This window comes from Aspergillus affinis (assembly GCF_023601865.1).
Source record: "Aspergillus affinis strain CMG 70 chromosome Unknown NODE_15_length_407527_cov_87_040692, whole genome shotgun sequence".
Taxonomy (NCBI): domain Eukaryota; kingdom Fungi; phylum Ascomycota; class Eurotiomycetes; order Eurotiales; family Aspergillaceae; genus Aspergillus; species Aspergillus affinis.
In genome coordinates this window covers 360,599-382,313 of record NW_026515796.1, presented here as the reverse complement: position 1 = coordinate 382,313, position 21,715 = coordinate 360,599, and the positions used below count along the sequence as shown (strand labels likewise).

At 54.5% G+C, this 21,715-nt stretch overlaps 7 protein-coding genes across 7 annotated transcripts; 3 read left to right on the top strand and 4 right to left on the bottom strand.

The window, feature by feature from the left end:
* Positions 1-538: 538 nt before the first annotated feature.
* Positions 539-1,992, top strand: KD926_002787 (reverse prenyltransferase; the record flags this gene model as incomplete). Its single annotated transcript, XM_053097260.1, has 2 exons — positions 539-1,758; positions 1,857-1,992. 2 exons carry the CDS (start codon positions 539-541, stop codon positions 1,990-1,992), a joined length of 1,356 nt encoding a protein of 451 aa, XP_052958877.1.
* A 941-nt stretch (positions 1,993-2,933) lies between these two features.
* ftmA (nonribosomal peptide synthetase ftmA) lies at positions 2,934-9,686 on the bottom strand (the record flags this gene model as incomplete). Its single annotated transcript, XM_053097259.1, has 1 exon — positions 2,934-9,686. One exon carries the CDS (start codon positions 9,684-9,686, stop codon positions 2,934-2,936), a length of 6,753 nt encoding a protein of 2,250 aa, XP_052958876.1.
* Positions 9,687-10,807: 1,121 nt separating this feature from the next.
* On the bottom strand, positions 10,808-12,046 carry KD926_002785 (capsule polysaccharide biosynthesis protein; the record flags this gene model as incomplete). The annotated part of the gene is made up of 2 exons (XM_053097258.1): positions 10,808-11,412; positions 11,488-12,046. The coding sequence occupies 2 exons, from the start codon at positions 12,044-12,046 to the stop codon at positions 10,808-10,810; spliced, it is 1,164 nt and encodes a 387-aa protein (XP_052958875.1).
* Positions 12,047-12,474: 428 nt separating this feature from the next.
* KD926_002784 (NmrA/HSCARG family protein) lies at positions 12,475-13,683 on the bottom strand (the record flags this gene model as incomplete). The annotated part of the gene is made up of 4 exons (XM_053097256.1): positions 12,475-12,752; positions 12,814-13,152; positions 13,217-13,373; positions 13,432-13,683. 4 exons carry the CDS (start codon positions 13,681-13,683, stop codon positions 12,475-12,477), a joined length of 1,026 nt encoding a protein of 341 aa, XP_052958874.1.
* A 129-nt stretch (positions 13,684-13,812) lies between these two features.
* Positions 13,813-15,850, top strand: KD926_002783 (FAD-dependent oxidoreductase; the record flags this gene model as incomplete). Its single annotated transcript, XM_053097255.1, has 5 exons — positions 13,813-13,968; positions 14,306-14,447; positions 14,510-15,105; positions 15,179-15,522; positions 15,595-15,850. 5 exons carry the CDS (start codon positions 13,813-13,815, stop codon positions 15,848-15,850), a joined length of 1,494 nt encoding a protein of 497 aa, XP_052958873.1.
* A 504-nt stretch (positions 15,851-16,354) lies between these two features.
* On the top strand, positions 16,355-20,308 carry KD926_002782 (FAD/FMN oxidoreductase; the record flags this gene model as incomplete). The annotated part of the gene is made up of 5 exons (XM_053097254.1): positions 16,355-17,538; positions 17,593-17,672; positions 18,357-18,602; positions 18,672-19,213; positions 19,280-20,308. The coding sequence occupies 5 exons, from the start codon at positions 16,355-16,357 to the stop codon at positions 20,306-20,308; spliced, it is 3,081 nt and encodes a 1,026-aa protein (XP_052958872.1).
* A 381-nt stretch (positions 20,309-20,689) lies between these two features.
* Positions 20,690-20,905, bottom strand: KD926_002781 (cold-shock protein; the record flags this gene model as incomplete). Its single annotated transcript, XM_053097253.1, has 1 exon — positions 20,690-20,905. The coding sequence occupies one exon, from the start codon at positions 20,903-20,905 to the stop codon at positions 20,690-20,692; it is 216 nt and encodes a 71-aa protein (XP_052958871.1).
* Between the last annotated feature and the right edge of the window lie 810 nt (positions 20,906-21,715).

Below are 21,715 nucleotides of genomic sequence, written 5' to 3'. Positions count from 1 at the left end.
CTGCAACCGCGAAATACCACTATAGATGATTACAATAAATGATGCAAAGAGTGCGAACAACTCGAAGCTTTGATAGCATACCCGTGAATCTACCAGTGGTCTGGATCTTACCATATTGATTCCCAATGGTTTAAGGGCTTCGGAGTCACCGGACGGGGTCTGCATGTGGCAAGGACGAATTTTTTATAGTTGGCTGATGATAAAGACACCATTCCTGCGGTTCTGGCTCCTTGCATACGGGATTCAGAGTCAGCTGAGGTCGGAATGTCTCCTTACGCAAGGAAGAACTCATAAAAGCCAGCCTTCATCGGTTGTAACCCCTCATCCCGACGCAAGGGGGAGGGGAACGAAATGAATCACCTGTCACCGCTCTTTACCGATTGCGCCCGAGGTCATCTCGGCGATTTGACATCCTCCCTCAAGACACGGTTTATAGGGACCGTATGCACTAATCCACCTAGCAATCTGAGTTCCGAATGCTACTACTGTCCTACACGTGTTCTCCTTTTGCCGTTCAATATTAACTGCTACCTGCACTATGACGATCACCGCGAGCCACTCCACCGTACATCATAGTTCCCTTGGGCATCCCAAAGTCCCGTCAATTCAGAAGGATGGAGGACCAACTCCCGCAGAGACTCTAGCTACTTACTACGACTTCCCCAGTGAGGACCAGGCTCGCTGGTGGGAAGATACGGGCCCACTGTTCAACCGCATGCTCGAAGCCGGACAGTATGACCTGCACCGACAGTATCAGTTTCTGTCCTTCTTCATCCATCACCTGCTACCGGCTCTCGGACCCTACCCTCAGAGATGGCGCAGCACCATCTCACGTAGTGGCCTGCCCATTGAGTTCAGTCTCAACTTCCAGAAAGGTTCCCACCGACTGGTGCGCATCGGATTCGAGCCTGTCAGTTTCCTATCCGGCACATCACGAGATCCGTTCAACGGAATTCCGGTAGGCGACCTTCTCAGGCAGCTAGTGAGGCTCCCTCTACGGGACTTCGACACACAATTGTTCCAGCGGCTGCTCGGTGACTGCCACCTGTCCCCAAGAGAAGTTCATCAAGTCCAAGAGCTGTTGAAAATCCCGGATGCCAATCCATTGAAGTCGCAGGGAGCGTTCGGCTTCGACTTTCTTCCCGACGGCGCCATCTTGGTCAAGGGCTACGTGTTTCCGAATCTGAAGGCCCAGGCCATGGGCGTGCCCATCGGTGACCTCGTCGCCAACACAGTTCGAGCCCTGGATGCCGAGCGCAACCAGTTCCTCCCCGCCTTCTCTCTTGTGCATGATTACATGCAGGAAAGCACAGGCTATAACCAGTATACTTTTCTTTCCTGCGATTGTGTCGACATGTCGCGGCAACGTCTGAAACTCTACGGCGCTCATACAGAGGTGACCTGGCCCAAGATCGCCGAAATGTTCACCCTGGGCGGACGCCTTATCGACGAGCCCGAGATCATGACCGGATTGGATCATTTGAGAGAGCTCTGGACCCTGTTGCGCATCGGCGAAGGTACCCGTGCCTTCAGCGGCGGGTTTGATCATAGTCAGGAAACCGCTGCCAGCCAAATCTTGTCCCCAATGATTTGGAACTACGAAATTCACCCCGGCGGTCGTTTCCCTGTGCCCAAATTCTATCTCCCCGTTCACGGCGAGAACGATCGATTCGTGGCCGAGGCACTGTCCCGATTCTGGGACTCCCTGGGCTGGTCGGAACATTTCCGGTCATACTTGAAAACTGTGGAGGAACTTTAGTATGTCCATTCATTCATTCGGCTTTGCCCCCCCTTTGGCCTTTTTCCCCTGGGCGCCTTGCAACTTCGAATGAAAGCCCCGCTAACGTATTCAACAGCCCCGAGCAAGACATTTCCCAGACCTCTCGCCTGCAGTCGTGGGTATCATATTCCTACACGGAGAAGAAGGGTGTCTACATGAGCATCTACTTCCATTCTCAGTCGACCTACCTTTGGGAGGCAGGTGAATCGTAAGCATGATTGCTCTTTTGTCATCAACCAGCCATGTCATGATCGTCGCTATTCTATAGGGTCGTAAAAAGGCTAGGGCTATCTAGGGAAACGAACTGCAGTTGCACCTAAGTCATTAGAATGACAGTTGGACAATCCATGTACGGTCCAGTTTGTATCGTGCGGAATCTTTGTATCTGTTACAGAGTAAGTAGACTTTGATGTTATTCGGCTACACATTGCATGCAAGAGCAAACTGGCTATCCTCATAGCTTTTTTTAGAGTGAAATTGAGGATTTACTAGGAAGTATATGAAATCTGTGAATTATTCAACAGCGTCTACTACGAATGTGGCACCCTAGAGGAACGGTCTCGTACTTCGACAGGATATCCTCTTCGATTTGGCTGAGTACACGATCTGTTCTAGGATCTATTATACTTTCCTATCATCATACCAGTTTATTACCGGCACAGTAGATCTAGCAATAATTAGATGCTCTGTCAGTTTTTCTGGAGTGCCACGGTTCATGGCAAGATACCTCCGCGCTCGAAGCAGTCAGAGATATATAACAGACCTTGTAGCCAAGTATGGTGTTTTCACATCCACCCTCGCGTGAACGCGAATACCCATAATCATAAAATCAACCTTTTAGTCTAGTTCACGTCGCGTCAATGAATGAAATCAAACTACTACGCAATGGTCGGTCTACTACTGGTGTTTATAGATAGCACCCGCCACGTGACCGCGCGGCGGACTTAGGTACCCGTGGCTTTCGCGTCTTCTTTCCTTCTTGCAACAACTCAGCATCAAACGAGTCGAGAATTTTCATCATTACTTTCGCTATAGTTACGTTCTTTGCTATCAAATTTAAACAAGAGAACATGATTCTTTTCAATATCCTCAATCTAAAATCACACCTATAAAGGAAAAACAAAGGAAAGCCTAGGAACCAGCGAGTTACTTCTTAAACACCCCAATTCAACCCGTCAAAACTTCCCAGTACCCTCTTGCCGTCATCAAGCAGAGAACGCATCACGTCGACTACTTCACGGGTCAAGTTTCTTGCTGTCTCTGCCGTCAGACTCCTCTCAGAGGCGACAACCTCCACCTCCACCCCGGCTGGTCGCGGCGTTGAACAAATCCAGATCTCAGACCCTGGACGCAGTCGGCCGGATGAAGAAAAAGAGAAGCAGCGGTTACCTGCTAGAGTCAGGTGTAGGTCCATGTCGATATTCTGATGCTGCAGGATAAAGCCGGGTCTAGATACCGTCGGTGGTCCCCAATTGGTGCATTCTCGTATGATCGTGTCGAGTTCAACGTTCTCTGAGTCGAGGCTGCGCGTGTGCTGAGTTTGCGTATGCACCAAGTAGTCCTGGACCGTCATGTCCGCTTTCAAAGTGGCTCGGAATGGGATGAAACTGACACAAGGCCCGACCATCTCGTCAATTTGGGCGAGGGGCAGGCTGCGGCCGTTGACAGTCTGCCGCACCACGACGTCGGTGTGACCGGCGTGGCGCGCTAGAACCAGGCATGCAGCAGCTTTAACGACTGTCGCTAGAGTAACTTGTGGCGGCAGAGCAGTGTATCCAAGTGTTTGAGATGCAGACACGAGAGACGAGGAGCTGTGACTGGAATCAAGAGAACTTGACGCAAAGATCGAGACGGAACAGGGACTCGAGCCGGCCAGATACTCGCGCCAGAATTTGTGGGCGACCGCGGAGACTTCGTACTCACGCCGTTCGTCGAGATACCTCTCGAATCGTGTCGCGGTGATTGGAACTGTCCCATTGTAGAGGGCCTCGAGATCAGCCACGATTTTTGGCACGCATATCCCGTCATACTGGGAATGAGATAGTCGCAGGATAAGAGTTTGTGCCGTGCGCAGGGGGTTAGAGACCAGCATGAATCGAGCGGGTGGCACGGTAGTAAGAACATCCAGCTTTTGATCCGCGTTACACAATGTTTGACAGTAGTCGTCTAGGTCAATGTTATCTGGAGTAGTGACCGTGTGGAAAGGGGTGTCGAGTGCTTTCGGAATGATCTGAACCGGCGCAGCCCCAGCACTTGGTTTGACAAACAGAGCGCGCAGGATACTGTGGGCAGCCACAAGGCGCGTGCATGCCGTACCTAGGAGGTCCGCATCGACATGCCCGGAGAATGAAAATTGCCAGTGGGTCCACGGATACCGCTGGATGAGGAAGGACTGAGCCTGCGTGGCTGGATGAACGGCGATATCTTCAGCTGGGATCAAGGACAGTCCGGTCTGTTCGAGGGCAGCTGTGATTTGGTGGATCGGCAACCTGTTACTTGGTGCAACGGCCGATGACGACGCCAACTCCGTCACTGCGGAAGGTAGCGCTTGTTTGGTATTTCTAGCCAGGTCACACAGAGGTTGGTTATTAAGGACGTCAGCAATAGTAAAGTTGAAGTGAGCGCGGCGGGCCAGGGCCACCATCCACATGGCCGTCACCGAGTCTCCTCCGTGCAATGTGAAGCCGTCGTTTGATCCGATCTCCTCCCGCGGCATCCGAAGTACCTGTGCCCAGATTTCTTGAAGCCGACGCTCCGCATCAGTCGCAACAGGGATGATCGCCTGGCGGCTGGTCATCACACGATAACTCTGGAGATCTAGTGCCGAAAGCGAGAGCACCGCCTGGCGCAGACGACGGCGGTCTGTCTTGCCTGTCACCGTTTTCGGCATCCGGCCGACTGGTACAAACATGGAGGGCACCATATACGATGGAAGCAGGGACTGAAGGCGGGACTGCGTCTGGTCCACGGCATCTCGAAATCCTGCAATGGTATCGACGGGGACTGGTCCTTCCTCCACAACTGTGCTGTGGCCTTCTCGACAGTGAACAAAGGCAACCAACAAGATAGTGTTAGAGAGAATGGGGAGCTGAATTGCTTCCGCAGCCACGTCGCCGGCGCCAGGAAACATCCGCCCGACCTGCGTTTCAACTCCCCCGAGGTCAATGCGCTGACCGCGAAGCTTGACTTGTGTGTCTCGGCGCCCGATGTATCGAATCGATCCATCTTCCTGGTATTGCACAAGATCCCCCGTTCGATAAAGCCGCGTCTCGTGCGGCTGAGCAGCCTCGCTAGCGTCAGCGACTCGGCTGGGAGTCCACTGCCGGCGCCATTCAGGGGGGTCGATGAATGAAGCAGCGGTGATCTCGGGCCGGTGGAGGTAGCCCTGGGCGAGAAATGGCCCTTCCAGTAGCAGCTCGCCGATAGCTCCGACGGCCGCCAGCCGGCTGGGATCTGAGGGCACGGTGACCCATCCGATTCCTCCAACGACGTGGCCAATGCCTCCGGGCCTCCAGCCTTGTTCCGGGATCGAGCCAACGGCGCAGATGGTCGCTTCGGCGGGCCCATATCCGTTGATCAGTGACCGATCAGAGGTAGCCCAGGTGTCGACGTTCTCTTGCGTTACCGCTTCGCCACCTAGGACCAGGGTGGTGAGGCCAGGAACTTCAGACGGATGGAGGGCCTGTACGGCTGATGGCGTCAAGAAAGTCCAATTCACGGCTGCTCGTTGGATGAACTCGGCCAGCTGGTTGGTGCGCTCGTGCTCTGATGGCACGCAGACACAGCCGCCTGCGGCGAGCGTCGTGAATATCTCGTAAATACTGACGTCAAATGCATAAGATGAGAAATGTAGGGCGCGTGTCTTGTCGTCAATTCTCATGCCGGCACTGTGGTGACGGATGCTGGTGCTGATTGTGCGATGCGGCATGGCAATTCCCTTCGACTGACCCGTACTTCCAGATGTGAAGATCACGAAAGCCAGGTCTTCCGGATCTACATTCGGGTTGTTGTTGTACATTTGGTTTGAGGATTCCTCCACGGAGTTTCCCCACAACTGTTCAGTGAGTCTCGACGACAGCTGGAGCTCGATTGCACCGAGTCCCTTGGTCACGGTGGCTGTCGTGGGTGCGTTGATGAAAAGATGGGCATCCAAACCGGCGACAATGTCCCGCATGCGTTGTCGTGGGTGCTGAGGATCTAAGAGGACACATGTAGCGCCGGCCTGGAGCACCCCGAGGATGGCGACGATGGACCAGCGGCTCCTGTCCAGGCAAATGGGCACGAAAGACCCGCGACCAACTGCCAATAGACGGAGTCGCCGGGCGAGTCTGGATGACAGGACTGCTAGCTGCTGGTATGTGAGCTGGCCATCCCAGGCGAACACAGCTAGACGCTCTGGATGCCGCATCTCCTGTGCCCGTACAAGATGGTGCAGGCAGCGGCGGTCCGCGGATGGCACGACAGCATTCCAGGCCTGTATCTGGTCCCAGTCCCGGGGGCCAACGAGGTCAAGCTCTTGAATGGTTCCCGTTGGGGATCGACAGATCTGGCGCAGAAGATGCTCCCATTGATGGATCATGCGCTCGACCTCCGCGGCCCTTAGAATCTTCGGATCATACGTTGTATTTACCGTGACCGTGCCATTATCAGGGCTCAGCTCCACAAGGAGGTTCAGGACGTAGCTGGAAAACCTAGACAGATCCATCCCACTCACTACGGTTCCCTGCACCACAGAAAAGCGCCTATCGGCGTGATCGTCGACGACTTGAATGTTGAGATGGCTCTGAAAGCGGCATGCATTGGCCGCGTCGGCGCTTGTGCGTGCGATGCGCTGCAACCCGGCCTGCTCGTACGGGATCATGCGCACTCCGCGGGCTTGGATTTGCTCTAATGTCGCCGTTATGCAGTCCGACGGCTGCACGCTTACGCGCATCGGCACTGTGGCTATAGTTGGGCCTGCCAGCTCGTCAATGCCCACGAGGGGCCCGTTGCGGCCGCTGACAGTCACACCGTAAACAGCCTCCGTGGAGTCGGTATAGTGCGCTATGAGAAATGCCCAGGCTAACTGCAAGTAATTGGCCATGGTTTGACTGCGAGACGTCCGCTCGATGTTTTCAATGCGGTACTGGAACGTCGCTGTTGGGGTTGGTTGATGGTGCACTGAGGGCAGCGCTGGGAAAGCGGGTGCCTCGCAGTCGGCCAGTTCGTTGCGCCAGAACTCATCCATGCCTTCTATTCCCTGTAGATACTGGATGAATGGATAGAAGGGCCTTTCTCGCAGGAGTTCCCCCTGGAAGGCCCGCTCGAATTCATCGTGGATCAGTCGCATCGACCAGGCGTCCCACACCGCGTGGTGGATAACGAGGGCGAACTCCCTTTTTCCAAGAGTGCATCGTACGAGGGGCACACCCAGATAGCTCGTGGCCAGTGAGGTCGGCTCGGTTGTCCATGCAGGAGAGTCCGCTGTGGTTTCCCAAGTCAACCCCTGACCTCGCGCCACAACGGCCTGCCACAGCCCCTGAGAACCTTGGACAATGCGCGTACGGAGTATGGCGTTGGCATTCACCGTGGCCTGCCATGCGCCCTGAATTCGGGTATGGTCGACATCTTCCGGGATACGAAAAACGATTCGGCCAACGTACATGTGTGGCTGGCGCATCGACATAGCCACCATGCCTTCCTGCAGTGGCGTACATGGGTAAAGGTCCTCGATATCCTCTGTGGCAACGCTACATTGTTCCGCTGCTAGACGCACCAGTTCGGCACGCGTCTGCTCCCCCTTGGACCCCAATAACGAAAAAGGAACGTAGTCATATTCCGCGCTTTTAGCTCCGAAGGACGACCTTTCGGATACAAAAACGGCTGTTCGCGCATGCTCCTCCAGGCGCCTGGTTCCGAGTACGTCTCGAACGGTAAATATAAGCCCCGCTTGGCGGGCAGCTCCCACCAGACGAATGGCGAGGATGGAATCGCCCCCGAGGCGGACGAAAGAATCGTTCATGCCAATGGTGGTGATAGGAAGCCCGAGCACTTCTGCATATAGTCGCTGCAACGTGGATTCTGCCGTGGTGATGGCAGAACGATCGTCATGGTCGATGGATAACCCTGCGAACGCTTGCAGCTCCTGTCGCGACAAGAGGGCTGCTGATGCGCGCAGAATGGCCCGGTCGACCTTTCCTGACGGGGTCACAGGGACTCGGGCGAGGGGAATGAAGACGGAGGGGTTCATGTAACTGGGGAGTCGCTCCTGAAGCTGGCTCTGAGCAGCGCCGAATACCTGGAGTACAGCAGGCTGAGGGGCCAAGAACAACGGGCTTGATTTGCCGGTTGTTTCGTCCGTCTTTCCTCTCTGCAGGACGAAAGCGACCAGACTGTCGCGTTGGTCGGATAAAGTGGTCACTTTCTCAACCACCACCTCCGTTGGCCGGGGAAGGAGCTGATAGATGTGTTGTTCAATCTCGCTCAACTCCACGCGCTGTCCGCGAATCTTCACTTGACCTTCCTTGCGCCCGAGGAGACTAAGCGCCCCGTCGCGCTCCTGCACCACCAGGTCCCCTGTGCGATACAGTTTGTGCGAACTATCCTCGGCGGGCAACGTCCGAGCCGCTCGCAGCCATTCCGGTGGGTCGATAAATGCCCGCTTCGTGGCTTCTGGGTTATTGAGGTAGCCACGGCCAACAATGGGCCCTTCCAACAGCAGTTCTCCCATGCTGCCCGGGGGCATCAGCCGCTCTGGATTGTCAGGGTCGGTCACCCAAGCTACCGCACCAGTAGGGTGGCCGATGCAACTGAGCTTGTCCCCTGGCTGTACGCCGACCTGTACCGTGGCGTTGACAGCACACTCTGCTGGGCCGTACGCGTTCATTAACCGGATTCCCAGCCGGGCATAAGTAACAGCATCGGAGGCCCGCATTTCTTCCCCGCCGAGGATCAACGTGGTGAAGTGGCGGCCGACTCCATCCCACGACACAGCTCGCGCAAAGGACGGCGTCAGAAGGGCGTGAGTGGCTTGGAGCCGCTTCAGGGTGTCGGTGAACAAAGTGGTATCCGTTCGTTGGCAGTCCCCCAACACGCAGAGGCAGGCCCCTGCCATCAGTGTACTTAACGTCTCCATGACACTGACGTCGAAAGCATAGGATGCGAACTGCAATACCCGGGAGTTCTGATCAATTCCAAATTGCTGGATATGTGCCTTAGCCCCTGAGCTGTACGCCTTATGTTCGATTACGACTCCCTTTGGCTTCCCGGTTGATCCGGACGTGAAGGCGACGTAGAGAGCATTTCCCGGTTGGACCGTGAGTGATGGCCGGTAGGTCTGGAGATTGGGATACCACGCTTGGCTCAGGTGTTCCACGACAATGACATTTGCCAGGTGCATGCAGACCTCGCGTCGAGCTGCACAGGAGAGGATGATGTCGCTTGCCAGATCCTGGCAGATGGTTTGAAGTCGAGCCAGGGGATAGGAGGGATCGAGCAGCGCGAAGGCGGCGCCGCTCTTTATTACCCCCAAGACAGCCACCGTCGTCCATCGCGATTTGTCCATGCAGATTGGGACGAAATTCTCGGGTGTCACACCTGCCTGCATCAAGGCCGACGCAATGCGATCTGACAGCTCGTCAAGTTCCCCGTACGTAAAGGCCCCGTCCCACGCAATCACTGCGGGCGATCCCGGCGTTTCCTGACATCTCTCACGGATCACATCATGCACACATACATCCCACGTCTTGGGAACCTGGGCTATCAGGGGAGGATGCGCGTTAGTGCACCCGAACGATGTTTCCTTGGGGTGAAAAGGCGGCAGAGACACCGCACGTGTCGTCAACGATTGACGCCGAGTTCTGACTGCCAATTTCAGACGAGGTATCCCTGCCGTCTCACGCAACCCGTTGTTCTTTGAAGAAACCATTTTGTCTCTTTGTCTCTCTTTCGCGGTACGTTGTCAAATACCCTTCATCTCTAATCAGGAATTGGTAAGGACTTATCCCTTCTCTGCTATCAGCAAACAAGTTTGTTTTAGCCGAAATTGGGCTTGCGCTTACCTCATGTTATTTAAAGGCTTCTCTTCAGTTATAGAAAATCGCAATGTACTCGTGAGGTTGCTGGGTCCCCAATTAAATGAAGAGAGACACGCCTCACTCAATGTTTCCCCTCTGGGCTGCTGTCTCATGCAGCGAATCAAGACTCAGCAACACAGTCATCTTCAAGGTTCCAAGATTGAAAACCCTCACGGCGCTCTTCTCCTTGCCTAGGCGTTGGTCTAGCCGTGGACACATGCCATGCCAGATACATTCTTCGGAATCCCCCGTCAGCACCACGGGTGAGCATTCCCCTTCATTCACCACTCTAACCAAAAGCAAGGGGTGAACTTGACCGTCAAAGTTGTATCCCGAAAATGAGCCTTTCAGCTCACTATTAAATGCCTAGCATACCATGAAAAGCATGCGTCTAGTTCAGTCATGTAATCAGAAAAGGAATGTGCCCACATATCGATTCTACAGAAGCAATCAAATGGTTGGTGAATCTCAGATGACCGATATTCAATCAACATTGGCGGCAAGTGCTCAGGTCTATGGGCCACGATTAACTTCAAGTATGTGCTATTTGAGCATGGCGAAAAATTCCCTTGCGTCACGCTCTCTATGCGGTTTCAATTCCTTGCGGTTACAGCCTTGAAATCGGGCAGTGACGCTCAGCTCGATGGCCCAAAAACTTTTCTCGCCCTTTCTACCGGTAATCGAAGCCTATGGAACATGAAGTCGAACTGTCTCCTGGACTATGCTCACAGCGAAAGGACGCTGTCCAGCCGGAGTTGAGGGGGAAATTTTTGTGGCGTCGGTAGTAGCCGCAATGTTACCCCTTGGCTTTCTACTTTCTACAGCCTGACAGCATGACGAATTCTTTCCGGTCCATTGGCGCTGTGAGAGTTCGGGCTCCCCATTTGGTTCGAGAGGAAGCTTTCTGGGAACGTTTCAGTCTACCTTTCCCCGTCATACTTGGCTAGCCGTATCATATAGAAATATCAAGATTTTAACCAACGGCCTCCAGCATCCCCATGGATGTTGGTTCCATCTCTTTCATATGAGCAGGCTCAACCTTTCGTGTTTGTCGATAATGCACGCTTCCGTACCGCAGTCGTTCCCCCCACGATCCGGGTCGACAATCATTCCCAGCACTGTTCCACTGTGTTGCCACGGGATTGGCATAACCAAGGTACCTGATTCCCTGGTGGTAGTTGGCGACCGAACTGTGAGCCAGCGTTTTGTAGACATATCGCTTCGCATCGGCGCCATCGTCCCCCTCGTCGTGGGCTTGGACCGACAGCGTGAGGAGGGTAGGCAGCCGTTCCGCAGGCACAAAGAAACCGGTCTCCATTTCATCCGATACCGATAGCAGATGGAAGTGCTCCTTTACATACGCTGGACCATCGAATGCACCATCTGGCTCGCAGTTGCGCGCCACTCGCTGGAATGCTAGCAGGATAGCTGTATAGTCGTTATAGCCGGCCCAATTCTTGTCGGCCGGGATGTTAAACACCTTGATTTGGAAGAGTTCCAGATGGCGCACGAGAGGATGGTTGTGGAGTCCATCTGCATGGCGGCGTCCACTCCACATTTTCAGGAACACCTGCATCCCTGCACATGGCTTACTGTCAGTCGCAAGCTTGGAAAATGGAACGATTAAAGGTCAACCAAGGGATTTGGGCTCACAGCGATAAATAAACGGATCGTGCCGCCGTGCCGCTAGCGAGCTATGCACCACTTGACCCATGTTGATATGGTACCAGGCACTAACGCGGTGCGGAGAGCGCTCATCGGCCAGCGACGCCCAGCAGAGGGCGTCGGGGTCACGCAACATCAAAATCGATACGTCCAAAAACACGCCGCCGTGGTGGTAGAGGAGCGCCAATCGCACCAGTTCCGACGTATGCTGACCTGCGTGCTCGCCCTCCATCTGGCCATCCCAGACAGCAGCTGGCAAGGACTCGAGCGGTACGAAATGCTGAATGTTGGTACTCGATCCGGCCACAATATCGAGCAGGCGCACATCCCAATCGTGTCCGCAGCGTCGCACCCAATTCAGCACGTTCCGCTGCTTCCATCCAGGCATGGCATCGAAACCACCATCCCAAAACGCCCACAAATTTCGCTCTGACGTCACGGGAGCGGGTTTCTGCAACTTGCTAATAATGGCATCGTCGGACAGGTGTGCCAGAGGAGGAGTCTCGGCCACGAGACCACGTTCATGGAGCGTGAGATCAATGGTCATTTTATGGAAATACAGTTGATTTTAGTGGATTGTGCTGTGGAGAAGAAATGGGAGGGGGCTGGTTCTATTCCCAGTCGCTCGCTCTTATGTCTACTCCGTAGAGTTAACTTGGAATCAGCCAGCACACCACCAGTGCTTTCTCGGTGAGGGGTTCAAGGGTGGCGGAGTTGGGTTGCACTGGAATGCAGCTAGGATAATTATAACTCGAGAACAAAGAGGTAGGGGTTGACGCAGGGGTCTCTCTGATGCAGGCCCTCCACTCGGTAGGCACTCTGTGGTCCTGGGAGGGATAACCAATAGGCTATGTCCCGAGATGATAGGTACAGTACTTCATACATCTTGCTGATTCCCACCAAGGTCTTTTTTCTAGGATATGACGCTCGATAAGGCTTACAGCCAAAGCTTCCGGTCCGTCCCATGCTTGTCGTTTATGCCTCATTTCCACGAATTTCCGAGGCATGATTCTTCGCAAACCACTGGCTCAGTGTTATCAATTTCTCCTCCCTGGGGTCTCCCCCTTGAGCCTCGACTGCTCTTGCCTTGAGATATGCTGACTTGTCCGTGGAAATCGGGTGATCCCCAAAATATTTGCCATTCGTGAAGCGCCCAAACTCAAAGATACTGCGATTCTCTTCGCCTTGCCGCGAATCGCCGAAGAGGGCTCTCCAGTCGTTGGCATGTACATACCTTGCCCTCTGGCCCGTGACTGCAGTATTACATTCATTAGCTCGCGTCGGGGGGCGGTCATTGTGGGGTCATGGGCCTACCTGACTGAAAAGTTTCGGTCACCCCTGGGTATGTGCTAATGTCACTCACCGTCGGAACGATTCGGCCGTTCCAACTCTCCGGCTCCAGAAAGATGCCATGCACGATGTCACCGTAATCATCCTTCAAGGAGATCCATGGAACAGGCATGTCAGCATTGGATCCCCATTTCGCCGAGCGAAGAGTGCGGAACCCTTGGTCGTCCTGGAAGAAAGGAAATCCTCCCAGGGCTTGAGCGTAATCCCGACGACTAAAGATATCCATGTACCATCCCTGATATAAAGGACAGACTGTCTCGAAATATCCGGAGTCTTCCGCATATCGTTGAATTTTGGCTTTCACTGCGATACAGTTACATATCTTTCTCATGCGCGCGGTAAATCTTTACATAGCGGGTTAACATACTTTCCGCCGGTCTGACAATTACCTGGCCCTTGGTGAAATCCGACGTGTCCACAAACGAGGAGTAGACTAGGTGCTTGACGGTGCCAGTCGCAATGATGCCATCAATGATTGTCTTTCCCAAGTCAAACTCGGTGGGACAGCCGTCGCCGGCCAAGCACTAGACAATGCGTCAGCTTTCTGTGCATCCGAATCAACACGTCCAGGGCTTCTCATACCGGGTCGTCCGAGTTCGTGTTAACAAAGGCCCCCCATGATCCCATAAATGCGGCCATCATCTGCTCCTTCTTCCATCCGTCGCCTTCCACGATCTCAGCTCCGAGCGCGCGAAGATCTTGGGCCGCTAGCGACTCGGGGTTTCGAGTGATGGCTCTGACTTTGAAGACACGATTCTTCAGCAGAGACCGAACAACCGGCCCGCCCTGGGAGCCTGTCGCGCCATATACCGTGATAATTTTCTCGAAAGTCATATCGCAAGATAACTTGGCTCTGGTTGACGCTGCCAGAGGCCACTAAGGTATGCTTGTCTTGCCCTCGTTATTGTGACATTAAAAGGCATCCAAGCGAATGGAGAGTGGGTATCAATAATGCAGTCTACAATGCAACACCCCCTTGAGCAAAACACGCCATCGTCAAGGCTGGGGCTGAAAGTCCTGCTCGATACAGGCTGCGCCAGCATTCCTCGCAGGAGGGGTAACTCTAAGTGCGCAAACTTCCAAAGCAAGGGGTTCGCCATTGGAGACGCATTTCCCACGGTATGTAGTGTTCAGCTGCCTTTGCATTTCCACTATGGAGTAGTGCGCATGCTGCGTAAGGGGTTCACTTCTTGTTTTTGTTTGTATTTATGTCTCTTTTTCCTCGTTCCACCAAAACTTCTCTATGCATCGCCCAGCAGAGAGCCAGCTGATACATTGGGCAGCCGTAGGAATGTAGAGAAAAGCGGATGAGCTTGGCGATGTCGCACTTCGTGAGCAGGAAGATTTTTATTTCCATCGAATAGTTCCAGGGCCATCTCCAACCATATTGCGCAGGTCTTCCACTTTTGAAACCTTGTGATTCATCACGAAGCTGTCAACAATGACTAAACATCAGATCGAGGCCCAACCACTGTCTCCTGGTCAAACGGTGATCATCGTTGGCCTCGGAATCGCTGGACTGACAGCCGCCATTGAATGCCATCGAAAGGGCATGAGGGTGGTCGGTCTTGAGAAGAAGCCCGATATCAATCTACTCGGTAGACCGCTAGCAGAAGCGAAAGAACCTGGGTTCAGATGAGATGCTGACCCGCTCGTCTAGGCGACATTATTGGCCTGAGCGGCAACAGCGTCCGTATTCTGGCGGCATGGAAAGACAGCGACACCCTGAATGAGCTGATCACCGAGGACATTACTTGCGATGTGTCCGCGCTCGAGCTTCTAGACACGGAGGGCACCCGGCGATTCGCGATGCCCTACAACCCGCAAAACCCCATCCAGGGCCATCTTTTCCGGCGCACCGGGCTGGTGAACATGCTGTACCAGTATGCACGGCAGCTCGGCATCGACCTTCGGTTTGGGGTCCCTGTAGACGGCTACTGGGAAAATAAGGATGAGGCCGGGGTGTACGTCAACAACGATAAGATCACCGGCCACTGCGTCGTCGCCGCCGACGGATCTCACAGCAAAGCTCGCGTTATTATCACCGGTGAAAACCCACCCCCGGATGACACTGGAGTGATCGCGTACCGGGCGATTTTCGATGCCCACGAGATTGCAGATGTGCCCGAAGCGCAATGGCTCTTGGAACAATCCCCGGGGCGAGATGTCTTCCAGATGTTCTACGGCAAGGACACAATGGTGGCCATGGGCACGGCCGCTAGCGGTCGCTACATACACTGGGGATGTGCATTGAGGGTATGTCATCGTGGTTTTCCGATCCGCAGGGAATCTGCAATACATGACGCCAGCTCTATCTAACCGCCCGTAGGGTATGTTGACTGAGATGACGGAGGCTTGGATGCAGCCTGCATCTCCCGAGGTCGTTTTGAAAAGCCTGCAGGACTGGCCAGCCGGGAGAAAGCTATCTGCTATTGTCGCAAGCACGCCGCCGGGAAGATGTTTCAACCAATCCCTCATCAACCGGCCACCGTTGAGTCGGTGGGTCTCAAACGGCGGCAGGATGGTGGTCATCGGGGACGCAGCACACTCCTTCCTCCCTTACGCTGGTCAAGGCGGCAATCAGGGCATTGAGGATGCCGCGGTGCTAGCCATCTGCCTGGAGCGCTCCGGCGAAGACGTCCCGTTAGCTCTGCGAGCCATGGAAAATATCAGGTATGTGGCTTGAATACTCCAACTGCATCGTAAGTTCCTTTGCTTTATTCTCTAACAATTCCCTCGCTTCAGACACCACCGCGTTTCACTCATTCAGAAAGGATCCGCCGAGGCCGGGGACTCATTTCTCAACGCTGCCTGGGAGAGCAGCGCAACCGACCGGCCGACGGCTTACCTGCACCAGGCCTGGGTGTACACACATGACTGCGTGAAGCATGCGCATGAGGAGTACCATAAGGCAGCCGACGCAGTGAAGAATGGCCGGGAGTACATACCGACCAATATCCCCGCGGACGGGAAATTCTGTCAGAATGATAATGAGGGTTAAATGGTCCAGACTCTGCATCGCTGTGTGGCTTGCAGGGCTGCAATGGTGTAATACTAGCGATAAGTAGAGTTCCTCTGGTAAGACCGACTGAGAATGTGTCGCCACAGAACCAATTAGACTCGTATGCAGCTGTTTCCACTTGCTGGTCATCCGTATATTCTCCATTCCTCGACGCAGCCCGTTTCCCACCCAAATGGCGGTGGAGTGGAAGCGAGGGGGAAGTAAAACATTCTATCATATCGGTGTCTGACGCGGTAGTATCGAAGTATCAGCATCCCCTCCTTGCGTTGGCAAAGCGATGCTAACCGACTCGGAGGGAAGAGGGGAGGGCAGCAATGCCAGGCACTGAAGATATCATCCAGGAGTAGAAATTGCTGCGTATATGCACCGTATTTCCTTTACTGCGCGTGATAATTAGCATAACACCTTCCTCAACCGTTTCTCCTTCTTTTCTCCTTCTGTCTGGCCATTGAGTTTACTTATCTTTGGTTCTTCTTCGGCATCATGACAATCCAAAGCAGCCAGGCTCCCTCGGACAGCCCTGCAGTCCTCTACCAGGCCCTCGGCAAATACTCCTCGCTGACGGACGAGGACCAGCGCAAATGGTGGAATCACACCGGCCCCGTCCTGGAGCGAATGCTGCGCGATTCAGGCTACGACACCCAAAGCCAGTGCCTCTATCTGTACCTCCTCCAGCAACACCTGATCCCCTTCCTGGGCACTTTCCCGACCGAGGGCCAGGAGCACAAGCGATGGCTGAGCAACCTGACGCCCTATAAGGTGCCGTACGAGTTAAGCTGGAACGTCTCCCACAAAGTCGTCCGCATCTCATGGGATCCCGTCTGCCATCTGTCCGGCACGGAGGCCGATCTGTTCAACAAGAAGGCCATCCATGACTGCACTCGCCGCCTGGCCCAGCTGGATAACTCCATTGTCCTGGACCGCTACCAGGCCTTGCACCGTGAGCTTGTTCTCACTGAGCAGGAGGAGCAAGCGTTGCGAAGTAGCGACACCCTCCCCGCCGCCGGACGAGGTCAGCATAACCTAGCCGTGGATTTCCAGAACGGCAGCATGAGTCTGAAGGTGTACTTCTATCCGTACATGAAGTTTCTCGCCACGGGGACCTCTATCCAGGAGCTGTTCTTCCGCGCCATCGACAAGCTGCACATTTCGGGTATTGAGACCCCGTTGCGCATGCTCCAGTGCTATCTCAGCTCGTCCCACGATGACGGCATGCCCACCGTCGACGAGAAAGTCTTCCCCAGTCTGCTGGCCTGCGACCTCTGCGACCCGCGCAAGAGCCGCATCAAGTTCTACGTTATCGACAAGTGGGTGAAGTGGGAGCGCATCGTGGACATCTGGACGATTGGCGGCCGACGCGTCAATGACCCCGTTTGCAGCGAGGGCCTGGCTATGCTCAAGGAGCTCTGGGACCTGCTGAACATCCCCGAGGGCGACCGCGGCGATATCTGGCCAAACCTGGTCCTTGGACAGCCCCCGACGCATCTGATGACTACCATGGCCAACTATACCTTGTCGCCGGCCAGTGAATACCCCGAGCCCCAGGTATATCTGGTCACGTTTGGCATGAACGACATGGTCGTGATGAATGCGCTGACGACGTTCTACGAGCGGGTCGGCTGGACCGACATGGCGGCGTCGTATAAAGATCACATCCGCTCTTACTAGTAGGTCACCTTTCCCTGGGAAATTGCGATTCGGCTGACAGCACATTGTTACAGTCCCAATATAGATCTGCGCAAGACGAACTGGGTCCACGAAGCCATTTCGTTCTCGTATCGGAACTCGATGCCTTATCTGAGTGTGTATTATTCCCCGTTCTGAGCGTCAGGCTCGGCGAGGCATGAAGAAGGAAGTCTAGTCGTTGTATTTGCTCTTTAGTCGGTCCAGAATTCGTATTCAGAACAAGAGCTTCATGTCTCCTTGCAACCCGCGTTAGAGTATTTCGGATCATAACCAGATGAACATTTGAGCCTAGCAGGAGGGTCCAGACTTCCCAGGCGCTGCACGCGTATCCCCAGGCAGAATGGCTGGAGTGGGATATGGATCCGGCCTGCGCCGTGTGTAGCATCATATTCCACTCAATCAATGTTGCAGTGCTAAATCGGTAGTTCGCATAGGTGACCCAGCCATCTAGAATTAGGTATCCAGGGGTGAACCCGCGTCCGACCCCTTGCATCCATCCAGCTAAAAGGCACCATCTAGCCCACTGAATTGGGAGTCATTATAGCAAGGGATTGGAATCTGCGCCACCCAGGCAACAGTCAGAGCCTTCTGCCGTTTTGCCTTTGAGGGGGCAAAAAAAGAGGAGAAATAAAGGAAGAATCAGCAATTTCTTTCGGCCCCCTCTCTGTTCCCGAATCGATGGTCTGTAGTTGAATATTTCCGTAGATGTCATCACTTCCTGATCATCTCCCAAAATCTACATTCCCTCGAGTCCGTAGCACAATGTACTGCAGTCTCGGGCTTGTCCCTCTCTTATTAGCATGCGCTCTTGGGGTCAAGCAAGCACCTGTGGGCTTTGGCGCTCCTCAGCGGTGTCGGTGTCGACCCCACGAGCCCTGCTGGCCGTCCCCAGCGGAATGGCAGGCCCTAAACACGTCACTTCACGGTAACGTCGTAGAGGTTCGACCAATTGGCCATGTTTGTCACGGGGATACCTACGACCCGGTGGCGTGCGAGCAGGTGGTGAAGTTATCGTCCAATGGCACATGGAGAGCAAGTCAGCCAGGTAAGAGATGTTGAACAGTCGTCCTACTCGTATGTATGAGACTAATTAGTGAGGGTATCTCGAGCATAGGTGCTCAGCAGGAACACGCATGGGAGGTGTCCCTGTCGCGCAACGAGACCTGCTTCGTCCACGAAAACGATGCTTCGGGACCTTGTGGTCAGGGGCGGATTCCACTATACTCGACAATGGTGGAAAACGCCGAACAGGTGCAGAAAGCCGTCAAGTTTGCCCGGGAGAGAAAGCTGCGACTGGTGGTTAAAAACACCGGGCATGATTCGGGCGGGCGTTCCAGTGCACTGGATTCCTTTCAGATTCTGACGCAACGTCTCAAAGAGATCACTTTCCTCGACAATTTCGTGCCAACAACTGAGCAAGCCGATGAAAGAGACGCAAGGTCCAAGGGACGCAGCGTCAGGATTGGGGCCGGCGTTCTGACGAAAGAGCTCTACGCTGCGGCAGATGAGCATGGGCATACGATTCTGGCGGGCGAATGCGCCACGGTTGGGTTTGCCGGAGGATACCTTCAGGGAGGAGGCGTGTCGACGGCGCTTTCGCCGATGAAGGGACTGGCGGTAGACTTGGTGCACGAGTTCGAGGTTGTCACTGCAGAGGTAGGTGTATACGACGGTACCTGCCTATCTAATTTGCCGGCTAATCTCGGCCATTGTTCGAGATAGGGCGAGCTCGTGATCGCGAACGAACTTCAGAATCAAGATCTGTTCTGGGCACTTCGCGGCGGCGGCGGAGGAACCTTCGGCGTGGTGACCAGTCTCACAATGCCCGTCTTCGGCGAGATTCCAGCGGTAGTATCGAATCTGATGTTCATGAGGCCGGAACGAGACGATACCTTCTGGGAGGCCGTCAAAGAGGTTCTCTACACCGTGCGCAGTCTGTCCGTGAACCACAGCTCCGGTCAATATTGGATCGGTCGTGCTCCGACCGGTGACTACTTCGTGCGGCTCACGCAGTTCTTCATTGGCGAGACCGATGCGGACGAGGCAAACGGGAAATTCACAGCCCTCCTAGAGTCCCTCCAGCGGTACGACATCGCCGGAGATCTCCAGTCCACGGCCTACGCGCGATTGAGCTCGTTCTTGGCGATCCCTCAGGGCGAGTTCGTCGGCGGCATCCCCTTCCACCAAGAAAATATCCTCATCCCGCGGGAATCGTACGACAAGCCGGAAGGGCCGGCGCAGATGGTCGACCGGCTGGCCGCCCTGGACCTGCGGCCCGGTGATACCTGGGTCGCGAATACCCTCGGCGGCCGGGTGGCGACCAACGGCGACGTGGTGAACAACGCAATGCATCCGGGGTGGCGGACGGCGGCGATCCTGCTGGTCGGCAATCGAGTTTTCGAGCCCACGTTGAAGGACCAGCGGGACGTCCAACGTCGTGTCACCTCCGTCGAGGGGCCCGTCCTGCAGTCGATCAGCCAGCCCAGTCCCGTCGCCATGTACCTGAACGAGGCGGATTCGGAGCTGGCAGCCTGGCAGCAGTGGTTCTGGGGAGAGAAGTATGATCGGCTGCGAGAGATCAAGAAAAAATGGGACCCGGAAAGCCTGTTCATCGTGCGACACGGGGTCGGCAGCGAGGATTGGGACGACGACGGCATGTGTCGGGACGACGGATGGACAGAATTCGATCCCTTCTGGTGCCTTTATCAACCTCTTGAGTGTGGGCGGCGGTACATTCCCGGCCTGGTCTAGATGGGGGGGTCCGATTGGGGGGGATGGATACAAGAACAGAAGAGTAAAATGATAAGATACTCACGCTAGGTTTTACGGAAGAAAAATTTGATGGTGGAGATTGACACTCTCCGAACATGCAGATACTGGCATTGGGTTTTGGTTTTGAAACAAGAGGATCACACAGGGTGAGCGGGGACATCAGGTCCCTGGAGAAGTAATAATAATTTTGGATCCCATCACCCGGGTTGTCAATGCCGATGGCTTTCAGCAGCACCGGCTTTCGTGCCGTGACGCAAGTAGCGCAGGAGCCCAAGGTCCTTCCTCCCCATTATCGTACCTCAAAAGGGGTAAAAACTCGTGTAAAGCTGACATGATTGTTGATCCCGCGTTGTGTGCCGCTTAATCCTGCTGGACCTGAACCTTGTCCGCCTGCATTCCCTTCTGGCCCTGCACAGCTTCAAAGGTGACGCGCTGTCCCTCCTTCAGGGACTTGAAGCCCTGGCCCTCGATGGCGCGGAAGTGGACGAAGAGGTCGGCACCGGACTCGGGGGTGATGAAGCCGTAGCCCTTCTCATCGTTAAACCACTTGACGGTTCCGTTCTGGCGCTCAGACATTTTGAATGGACTAATCAGGGAGTTCAGTTCAGTTTAGATTCTTCAGACACAAAAAAAAATATCAAATATCAAAGCAAGACATGTATTCTATAACTAGCGAAGTGTATATAGAGAGACCAAGCGATGGATATATTAACAATGATGAGCACTCACAGATTGGGAGGAGAGGGGATAAATTTCGGGTATTTGGAAGTTGGGAGAGGGTGGGAGGTGGATGGGAGGATGGAGGGGAAGCGAGAGAAATTGCGAGCGAGAAAAGAAAAGTCAAGGCGGGGGAGAGTCACGGGGTCTGCCCTCTGCCGCTCCCGCTGGATGCGGCCTAGCGCGGGACACCGGCGCTAGGCCCCACCGGGAAGGTTTAGCGACTCTCTCTCTTTCGTCTCTAACAGACATCCGTACTCCGTTGGAGTAGACGAGGGCTTTATCAATCGGGGGGGTGAGGCTGGCTGGAGGATTGAATGGTGGAGTCTCGATCGCTGTCGTCCGTGAGTGACTCGACGGCGTACGAGCTGGTTTCGGGTGCCATTTGGTCTGTTCAGGTCTGTTCTGGTCAGACTATTGTCGAGAGTCTGGTGCTGGAGAGGGCATGCTATCCTTATTTACTTCATCCCCGAGACCCTGTCGCCAGAGTGATGCCATCGGGCGGAATCCTGAGTCCGACAGACTGGCAGTCCATTCTATTGGAACGGACTGAAGTGCCGTTCTTTGGATCATTCCTATACCATTCTAGGTAGATGGATAGTTCTGCTTCTATCTTCTCGAGTTATCGAGCATCTATATACATCCACACGCAGCTTACAGTTTATTTCT